Raw genomic sequence first — 11,099 nt, forward strand, 5'->3', positions numbered from 1 at the left:
AAATGGAAGAGAAAATTATTAGAGATATAATATAAGAACGTTTCTCAAAACTAAAGACATGTGTTTCCAGATTAAAAGGGCCCAATGAGTATGCAGCACAACAAATGAAAAAAGATCAAAGTCTATACACATTATCACAAAATATCTTAACACTTGAGATAAGTGAGATTTTAAAAAGTTTGAAAAAAAATCACACAAGAATCAGAATGACACTAACTTCCCAATATCGAGGGGAACTGGAAGACAATAGAAAAGTGTGTTTAAAATTTTAAGGAAAAATTAGGGGCTCCTGGGTGGCGCAGTCCGGTTAAGCGTCCGACTTCAGCCAGGTCACGATCTCGCGGTCCGTGAGTTCGAGCCCCGCGTCAGGCTCTGGGCTGATGGCTCGGAGCCTGGAGCCTGTTTCCGATTCTGTGTCTCCCTCTCTCTGACCCTCCCCCGTTCATGCTCTGTCTCTCTCTGTCCCAAAAAAATAAAATAAAAAACGTTGAAAAAAATATTAAAAAAAAAAAATTTTAAGGAAAAATTATTTTCAACTTACAATTCTAAATCCAATTAATGCATCAATCAAATGTACAGCATGAAGATTTTTCAGACATGTAAACTACCTCTCATACACCTTTTCTCAGGAAGCTACTATAAGCAGCATTTCACCAAAATGGAAGAATACTCTAAAAAAAGAAAGACCCAAGACAGAATCCAGGATGCAGAAGTTCCAGTAGAGAAGAGATAAAAGAAATTCAAAGGAAAATGGTAAAAAGAAAGGCTAAAAAAGGGTTAAGCTGTCCAGAATGAAGTAGAAAGACGAAGGGCCCCAGGAAATGTTTCATGAAAAAAATATATATACATATGAAGCCATTAGAATTCCTTCCTACAACTCTGATAGAGCTTGGGCTGTACCTAATAAGGAGATGAGAAGGGAAAGGAGTGGGTAGGCACATGTGCATAAGGCATAGTGTGAATGAAACAAGTCTTCATCTTCCATGTTAAGTCAATGGATAACATGGAGGGAATAAAAACTAAAACGGCTGAAAGTGCAATTTGGCTATTGGGCAGCAACAATCACAGAGAAGTATGTGGCAGAAAACTGCTGGGTGTTTTGGTTTGTTTCTGAGTATCTGTGTGTGTACATATGGAATTATCTTTGTGTGTGTGTGTGTATATATATATATACATGTATATGTATACATGTGTGGAATTATAAGACTTAAATGTGGATGTACATGTATTACTTGGACCAAAATAAAAAATTTTCCTCATACACACAAAATAACAATGACAGCGAAGGTAAAAGGTTATGTTGTCATTGCCTTTACAACTGCTTTCAGAGAAAAACATCACCATCATCATCATCAAAGGCTTTCTAAGATTCTATTTCAAAATGCTACACGCTGAAATCAAAGGAGCGCATTTAAATGATTCTACTTACCACAGAAGAAAATTTACTAAGACAAATGATCAGTTTTCTTGTGACATGTGTAATTCAAACTATTCTTACCCATTACCCACCTCTCAAAAACTTATAACATGTAAGAGGAAGACCAATCAAAAAACATCAGGAAAGGGGGCACTCGAAGTAAACATATTATAGGAAAAAGAAGTTAAAAAAAAAAAAAAAAAACTCCACTATCTTCAGACACTTAAGATGTTACTGCATCCTGGGGCACCGGGGTGCCTCAATTGGTTAAGCATCCAACTCTTGGTTTAAGGTCAAGTCATGATCTCACGGTTCGTGGGCTCGGGCCCCAGACTGGGCTCTGCAATGACAGTGCCAGAGTCTGCTTGAGATTTTCTCTCTCTCTCTGCCCCTCCCTGCTCACTCGCTCTCTCTCAAAATAAACATTAAAAAAAAAAGTTATTGCATCCATAAAACAAGGGATGCCATGTTTAAAAAATAAAAGAAGTGGGGTGCCTAGGTGGCTCAGTCAGTTAAGTGTCCAACTTTGGCTCAGGTCATGATTTCATGGTTCACGAGTTAGAGCCCCACATCGGGCTCCATGTTGGCAGTACTGGGCCTGCTTGGGATTCTCACTCTCTCCTCTCACTCTGCCCCTTCCCCACTCACGTGCACTCCCTCTCTCTTTCAAAATAAACTTAAAAAAAAAAAAATCAGGGGTGCCTGAGTGGCTCAGTCAATCAAGTGACCAACTCTTTGCTTCAGTTCAGGTCACAACCTCACGGTTCGTGAGTTCAAGCCCCACTTTGGGCTCCAAGCTGGCAGTGCAGAGCCCACTTTGGATTCTCTCTCTCTCCTTCTCTCTCTGCCCCTCCCCTACTCATATTCTCTCTTTCTCATAATAAATAAACTTTTAAAAATTATTTTAAAAAATAATCAAAGAAATAACTTGGATTAAAAGCTTGTGGCACCTAGTTGACTCACTTAGTTAAGCGTCTGACTTCAGTTCAGATCATGGTCTCTCAGTTCCTGAGTTCAAACCCCACATTGGGCTCCACACTAGCAGTGCAGAGCCTGCGTGTGATTCTCTCTCCCCTCTTTCTGCCCCTCCTCTGCTCATGCTTTCTCTCACTCTCAAAATAAATAAACTTAAAAAAAAAAAAATGCTTGATGCCAAAAATTCAAACAATGTATGAACCTATTTATGTACTGTTCTCAAAATGACAAAACTGTAGGGGCGCCTGGGTGGCGCAGTCGGTTAAGCGTCCGACTTCAGCCAGGTCACGATCTCGCGGTCCGTGAGTTCGAGCCCCGCGTCAGGCTCTGGGCTGATGGCTCGGAGCCTGGAGCCTGTTTCCGATTCTGTGTCTCCCTCTCTCTCTGCCCCTCCCCCGTTCATGCTCTGTCTCTCTCTGTCCCAAAAAATGAATAAAAAACGTTGAAAAAAAAAAAAATTTTAAAAAAAAATGACAAAACTGTAGATATGAAGAACAAATTAGCAGTTGTCAGGGGCAAAGGAGGATGAGAGGGAGAGCTATAGGCATAACTATAAAGAAATAGCCTGGTGGGGCACCTGGGTGGCTCAGTCAGTTGAGTGCCCGACTTTAGCTCAGGTCATGGTCTCACGGTTTGTGAATTCGAACCCCGCATCAGGCTCTGTGCTGACAGCTCAGAGCCTGGAGCCTGCTTCGGATTCTGTGCCTCCTCTCTCTGCCCCTCGGCCACATGTGCTCTGTCTCTCAAAAATAAATAAATGTAAAAAAATTAAAAAAAAAAAAAAAAAGCCTGGAAACAAAAAAACAAATAGCCTGGGGCAGCTGGCTTGCTCAATTGGTAGAACAAGCAACTCTTGATCTCAGGGTCATGAGTTCAAGCCCTACATTGGGCCTGGACCCTACTTAAAATAAATAAATAATTTAAAAAATTAGCCTAACGGAGATTTTTGTGGAGATGGAATAGTTCTATATCTTGATTATGGTGATAGTTGTATTAACAATATGTGATAAAATGATACAGAACTATACACACACCTTGTACCAATGTGAATTTCCTAGTTTTGATATTGTGATATAGTTATATAAGATGTACACATTGGGAAAAACTGGGTGAAGTGTGTACATGATACCTCTCCATACTATTTCTGCAAATTGCTATGAATCTATAATCACTTGGAGATAAAAGTTTCTTGAAAATAGATGTTTCTCACAGCTAACATCATACTTAATGGTGAAAGACTGAAAGCTTTTCCCCTAAAGCTCAGGATTAAGAAAATATGTCTGCTCTTGCTACTTCTATTCAACACCGTACTGGAAATTCTAGGACAAATAGGACAGGACAATTGGGAAAAATAATAATAAAAGACATCCAGATTGAAAAGGAAAAAATAAAGCCATCTTTATTGCCAAAATATGACCTTATATATAGAAAATACTTTAAGAATTCATACAAGGGGTGCCTGGGTGGCTCAGTCGGTTAACCATCAGACTTCAGCTCAGGTCATGATCTCACAGCTCGTGAGTTCAAGCCCTGTGTCAAGCTCTCTGCTCTCATCACAGAGCCCGCTTTGGATCCTCTATCTCCCTGTCTCGCTGCCCCTCCCTCCCTCTCTCTCTTTTTTCTCTCTCAAAATAAACAAATATTTAAAAAATTAATTTTTAGGGGCACCTGGGTGGTTCAGTCAGTTAAGCATCCAACTTCAGCTCAGGTCATTGTCTCATGGTTCATGAATTCGAGCCCCACATCAGGTTCTGTGCTGACAGCTCAGAGCCTGGAGCCTGCTTTAGATTCTGTCTCTCTCTCTGACCCTGACCCGCTCCTGCTCTGTCTCTGTCTCTTAAAAATAATAAGTGTTAAAAAAAATTAATTTTTAGGAAAGACTGAACCCTAAAAACATTATGCTCAAAGAATCCAGACACAAGAAGCCATGTACTATATGATTCCATTTACATGAAATGTCCAGAATAAGCAAATATATAGACAAAGAAAGTAGATTAGCTGTTTCCAGGGCTGGGTTAGGGAGGTGGGGAAGTTGGTAGTCACTGTTAATTGGCAGGGGTTTCTTTTCATAGTGAAAAAAATATTCTGAAACTAGACAGTGGTAATGATTGTACAGTACTGTATATATACTAAAAACCACTGAACTGTATACTTTTAAATAGTTAATTTTACGTTATGTAAAATTTATTTCAATAAAAATATATGCTTGATAGAAACCAGATACATGCATAGTCTCAAACCATCTCCCTCCAAATATTTAATAATTACGAAGGGAAAAATATTGTTTCCATTAGAGAATCCTGACAGATACCACCTTAGCCTAATGATCAAGGTCAACATCATTGATAAAATATATCAACATCACAGACACCCTAATATGATGCACTGAGGAGGGCACATTCACTTCTGTGGTATCCTTCCCCAAAAATGCAAAGCCTTAATATAATCTTGAGAAAATAGACAAATTCAAATTGAGGAACATTACATAAAATAACTATTCAGTACTCTTTAAAGGTGCCAAAGGTTATGGGGTGCCTGGGTGGCTCAGTCGGTTAAGTATCTGACGTCAGCTCAGGTCATGATCTCAAGGTTCACGAGTCTGAGCCCTGCATCAGGCTCTGTGAGGACAGCTCAGCACCTAGAGCCCACCTCAGATTCTGTGTCTCCCTCTCTCGCTGCCTCTCCCCCCCCACCCCCGCTCATACTCATTCTCTCTCAAAAATAAATAAAAATCATTTTAAAAAAAGTGTCAAGGTTATGAAAGACTAAGGAACTGTCACAGGCTAGAGGAGACTACAGAAACACGGCTATTAAATGCATTGTGCCATCCTAAACTGGATACTGGAACAAAAGAAGGATATCAGGGAAAAAAACAGTGAAATCCTAATCAAGTCTGTACTTTAGTTAATATTATTCTACCAAGGTTAATTTCTTTGTTTGATAAGTGTTCTATGGTTATGTATGGTATTAACACAATAGGAAGCTATGTGAAAGACACGTATATCAGAATTCTCTGTATTATTTTTGCAACTCTTCTATAAGCCCAAAATGTTTTCAAAACTTAAAATAAAGCTAACTGTTAAGAAATTCTCTATCAAGTTAAAACATTTAATAAAAGTGCTGAGAGATAAAATTTTCCAAGTTTCCCAGAAAACAGAATAAAATTCTAGACTTATAGGCTAATACACTTGTCTGTGCTGTAAAAAAAGCCTCCCCTCATTTGGAGAAGAAATAAGCTTGTAAATAAAATATTGTTTCTCAAGCATGGTACCACAAAACCCAGTCATTTTAACTCCAAAGAGATAACTAACGAAAAGGAAGAGAAAAGAATGAAATGTCCTATAAAAATGTTAGGTCTTTCAGTTTGTCCGAAGAAAATGTATGCTGGACATTTATAACTCTACTTGACTAGCTTCAGTACTTACTTAGAAATGTTCTAATTTCTGACTCTATATCCTTAAATTAAAATCTCGATAGATGAATGGATAAAGATCGGGGGGCAGGGGGGTACCTGGCTGGCTTAGCCAGCAGAACATGGCACTCTTGATCTCGGGATTATAAATTCAAGCTCTACAATGGGTGAGATTACTTAAAAAATCTTTAAATCTTAATAAAAAAAAAAAAAAAAGGAAAAGAAGATATGGTATATACATGAAATGGAATATTATTCAGTCATAAAAAAGAATGAAATCATGGGGCACCTGGGTGGCTCAGTCAGTTAAGTGTCTGACCTCAGCTCAGGTCATGATCTCACAGTCTATGAGTTCGAGCCCCATGTTGGGCTCTGTGCTGACAGCTCACAGTCTGGAGCCTGCTTCAGATTCTGGGACTCCTCTCTCTGCCTCTCCGCCTCTCACGCTCTGTCTCTCTCTCTCTCTCTCTCTCTCTCAAAAATAAATAAACATTAAAAAAAAAATTTTTTTTAAAAGAATGAAATCTTGCCATTTGCAGTAACATGGATGGAGCTAGTGAGTATAATGCTAAGTGAAATCAGTGAGAGAAAGACACATACCATATGATTTCACTCACATGCAGAATTTAAAAAACACAGCAAATAAGCACAGAAAAAAAAAGAGACAGATAAACCAAACGACAGATTCTTAACTATAAAGAACAAACAGATGGTTGCTAGAGGAGAGGTGGGTAGTGGGATGGGTGAAATAAGTGAAGGGGATTAAGAGTACACTTATGATGAGCACTGAGTAGTATACAGAATTGTTGAATCACTATATTGTACACCTGAAACTAATATAACATTGTATAGTAACTATATTGGAATTAAATTAAAAAAAAAGAAAAAACTTTAAAATAAATTAAAAAATAAAAATCTACTTTAGCCTCATATACTGAGAATCTTATAGTCAAAGAGGCCAAAGAAATAATCTAATCCATTGGTTCTCAAAATGCCAGTCTGAACCAATAGCACCACCATCTCTAGGAAACCGTGTTAGACATGCCAATTCCTTACCCCACTCCAAAACTTCTGAATCAGAAACTCTAGTGATGGAGCCCTGCAATGGAGTTTTAACAACTCTCCAGGCAATTCTGATATAGGCTAAAGGTTGAGAATCTCAGGCCTTATTGAATTCCCTCACTTAGAGGCAATTTGCTTACAATCACAAGGTTTCTTAGAAGCACCCACATCTAAAACTTAAGCTTTCAATCCCCAATCCAATGCACTAATGACTTAACCCATGCGTTTCCATCAATGTCCTAGTTCTTATCTCTGAGACAACAAAGCATAAGTTGAATTCCTATTTCAAAAGAACACCACCACAATTATCCTATCTTTCTCTACCATCACTTTCTATTCCAGCAACTTTTTGACATGTGGTATGGTTTCATCTTGTCTTGCACAAAATATGTCACTTTAAATGAAGTACAACACTCCTGATAGGTAATAGAAGCCCCAAAATTAGATGCCTAATTTCTTTTTTTTTTTTTAATTTTTTTTTTCAACTTTTTTTTTTTTTTTTAATTTATTTTTGGGACAGAGACAGACAGAGCATGAACGGGGGAGGGGCAGAGAGAGAGGGAGACACAGAATCGGAAGCAGGCTCCAGGCTCTGAGCCATCAGCCCAGAGCCTGACGCGGGGCTCGAACTCACGGACCGCGAGATCGTGACCTGGCTGAAGTCGGACGCTTAACCGACTGCGCCACCCAGGCGCCCCTAGATGCCTAATTTCTTAAACTGATTCAAACTATTATTTTAAATAGAACTAATAAGTTTTTTTTTTCCATGTATCTTCTCTACTCCATCATTTTCCCCTTGCTGTATTTAGAGGAAATATTCAACTATATTCATCAACTAATGACAATTTTCCTGCCCTGATATTAAGGGTCACTCAAACGCCATACGTCCCACAGGCCAAGTTCTTCTGGCACATTGTGCGTAAATATGTAAAGATGAGCAAGACACCATAAAGCGTGAGTAAACCCAAAAATATTTACAATAAACTGAGAGGAAGAAAAAGGGAAACAGAATGAAAATTAAGTCAATCCTCTCCTGGACAAATCAAAACCAAGAGCAAAATTAACCAAGGAAGTTATCTGTTAAGCATTTAAAAAATAAAATTTCAATTAAATATACATAGACCCTGGACTGTGTAAGCTTATCAGAACTTCAAACTGTAAAATAAGAAAAACTTGAATAAGCTAGTAATTAAATTCTTACCAGGCCTAGTGTGGTATCTTCATCACTGTCTAGATTCTGAATGCTTTCCATATCAACACTGGGAATCACTGTATCTGAAGTGCTCTTGTGTTGTCGCTTGTTACTTTCAGTACAAACATCTAAGGATGCTTTTTGCAAGGTGGATTCTGTCTTGGAGGATGTGGCTTCCATCTTTGGAGTTAAAATCCTCCTGCAAGTTTTCCTTATTTCAGTCTTCTTACATTTCTTACATACAAATTCATTGTTAGCATTCTTATTCAATAGGGATTTGGGGTGCTTAAATTGGTCTGACTTATAATTACTGAGTGAAAACGGGACAAGATACACCTTAGGTGTTTTTCCTAAAACTGTAGTCTGTACTGGTCTCAGAGATACACAAGTGATGTTTTGGTTTTCTTTATATTCATTCACCTATTTGGGTCAATAAAAGAAAGCAGAGCATTAAAACCCCAGATCCTATGCCTCCTCTTACAGATCTGTGTAAAATAAATCTAATTCTTAATTCCTGATGAAAATATAAATCCAAACTGTTAGCTTGTAAGGAAACTTTTTTCCCCATCATAATCTAAATACCCAATTCATAGCCTGAATTTAATTATTATACTGGGCGCATTTCTTACCCATGAGTCTGCAAACATATAACAATATAATGACTACATTTATAACTGAGGAGACTATGGCAACTATCAGTTTCCGAGTAACTGGAATTTCCAGAGTGAGAAGCCGGCATTAACTGCTTCAAAAGCAAGTGCAGGGTCCCTGATCCCACTCTGCCCCTATTTTGGGGGTTATTGGTAAAAACCTTCCTCAACACTGAAGGTCTAGTTTCCATAGAGGAAAATCAGGGCAGGTATCCTCAATTATCTTTTGAAGCAACACCCCCGAAAAACCCATTAGTTGAGAGATGCCCCAAGGAGCAATTTTGAAAATAGTTCTGGAGTGCGAAGGTGGAAGGTGCCAAATCCTCGTGTCCTCCCAGGCCTGTGCCCGGCAATCCCTCGCGAACACTGAGGCAGGAGTACAGCCGAGAACAACAGACGTTTCTCACCTTCACCTGGAGTCGCTGTCTGGAGCCCGCCTTTTCTTCGCTGGCTGAGCGCGACCCCATCTTTTCGCGGCTTAGCAGCGGGCGTCTTCCCGCCAAGATATCGGCGGGAGGTGCGGGGAGGGGGTAGAGGAGGAGCAGCTGGGCGGGGACGGGAGCGGGGGCGGGCCCTGGCGGGCAGCGCAGACCGGCTCTGACGCCAGCTGGCCGATGGAGGGGCCTCGGCATACGGGCGTTACGGTGATCTCTATACATGTCAAGCTCACCAGCCTCAATCAAAACTCAAATTCTTTAGGGATGCGATTGGACCGAATCCACATTTTTACCTTTGATCCCGGGATTTTTGATGCTGCTGATGCCAGTATCTCGCTTTGAAAAACAATGGCGCTTCTGCGCCACCTTGGAAAAACCACCTTGCCTGGCAATGGGAGCCTGGAAAAGATTCAGACGCACTTATGGATAGAGAGCGGAGAAAATCGAAATCAACATGCACCCTTTACCTGGGCTCCCTGGTTCTTTATAACCCCAACACGAGAAAATTATGCCATATGGCTACCATACTATCTTCTTCCTAGGAAGGGAAGTATTTTGATTTTTTTCAAGAGTTGATAAACTGATTTAAATTTTACTTGATCATATGCCCACCAATTAACTAAGATCCTAATAATGACCGTATAAAGCCCAAAGGCTTGGGAAAGGTTGTGAAATCATTTTTTTTGTATCACAAAGTAACATAGATAAGATTTTAGTGCCCTGTTATTTTTAGTTACAGCCATATTAAACCCCCCCCCTCCCCGGGTTGCCATGAGTCAAAACAATTGGTTTCCCCATCAGATTTACTCTGTCTGGACAGCACGGTTTTGGAGCTGTTAAATTCAAAATATAAATTTCTATGTACTCTATTTTTAAGATCCTTATCTAGCCCAAAATTACTTCCCTGGTTGGTTACCTGGGTCCTCCATTGTTCCTGGCTCCAGAGTTGCCCAATTTTATTTACTCTCCCAGCCTAGACCCAATAACACAGGTGAAATAATTTGAGAACTAATCCTATTAACATTAACTTTAGGGCCTTCCATGATGTAGTTCCTGCCAAACTTTCACCACTGCTTGACTCAAAACCTACTAATAAACTTTTCATAGTTTATACTTTCATAGTTTCCTTAGTAATAAAAATTATTCAAACTTTTCATAGTGTTTGATATGTACCAAAATATCTCTGAATTTCAAGACTGTACATGCTGTGCCATCTCTCCCTACCACAGCATTTATAAAATCCTTTCTATGGTGAAATGTACTCTGACTTACAATCACCCAATATTTTTTACAAACCCAGCTAGTAAATTACTATTTGTTACGATTCTGTATGCACTGTAAGAATTCCCTAACAAAATTTAAACCTTTAGACAATGCTCCATACCCCTTAGGGAGCTAAGCACGGTAAACACATCAAGTACTTTATAATTACTTATGGACTTAAATACACTGTCTAGCCAGGAATGTCTTAATGGGCAGTCTTGAGAAATTGAAAAAACTGTTTAGCCTGAAAGTACACTGTTCTGACCTCAGACATCGCTCCAGGCCCCTTGGGGGATTTTTTTTTTAATGGCAATGGCCTAAATCACCACCACCTGCCCTCGCGCGACCAAAAAATATCCCACCACAACTCACTCGGCTTCATCGACTGAGCTAATCAGGTGCTATTAGCAGGGCTTCTATTCTCCTTAAACTCCAATTCTGAATTGTCAACAATATGGACAAACTGCCCTTCACTGTCTGCTCAACTTCTTATTAATCACTATCCCATTTTCCTCAGCTTCAAACCAATTTAAGAGGGACCCCTTAATTCGGACCTTCCTCGCCACGGGAGCTTAACAGCAAATCCCAATGGGAAGCAATTTCCCGCCAGAAGTTCCGTCCAAACACTGCGAGACCGAGGAAGCTAGAGAAGCCTGTGAACATGCGCAATAACAGACTCGGCCTTCTAGTG

General features: G+C 39.6%; 1 protein-coding gene across 6 annotated transcripts in view; it reads right to left on the minus strand.

Annotated features, from left to right (window-relative positions):
• Positions 1–10,943, minus strand: part of WDR76 (WD repeat domain 76) — a 62,987-nt gene extending 52,044 nt beyond the window's left edge. The window contains exons 1-3 of one of the 6 annotated variants that reach the window (XM_058737915.1): positions 10,781–10,943; positions 9,439–9,544; positions 8,068–8,257 (exon numbers count right to left, since the gene is read on the minus strand). In XM_058737915.1, coding sequence (XP_058593898.1) covers positions 8,068–8,257; positions 9,439–9,544; positions 10,781–10,790 — 306 coding nt within the window. In that variant the 5' untranslated portion in view covers positions 10,791–10,943. Of the gene's footprint in view, positions 1–8,067; positions 8,479–9,115; positions 9,419–9,438; positions 9,545–10,780 lie in introns of those variants that run through there. The other 5 variants (XM_058737914.1, XM_058737913.1, XM_058737911.1 and 2 more) reach the window with 5 other exon arrangements.
• Positions 10,944–11,099: the final 156 nt, after the last annotated feature.

This window comes from Neofelis nebulosa, chromosome 7, assembly GCF_028018385.1.
Source record: "Neofelis nebulosa isolate mNeoNeb1 chromosome 7, mNeoNeb1.pri, whole genome shotgun sequence".
Taxonomy (NCBI): Eukaryota; Metazoa; Chordata; class Mammalia; order Carnivora; family Felidae; genus Neofelis; species Neofelis nebulosa.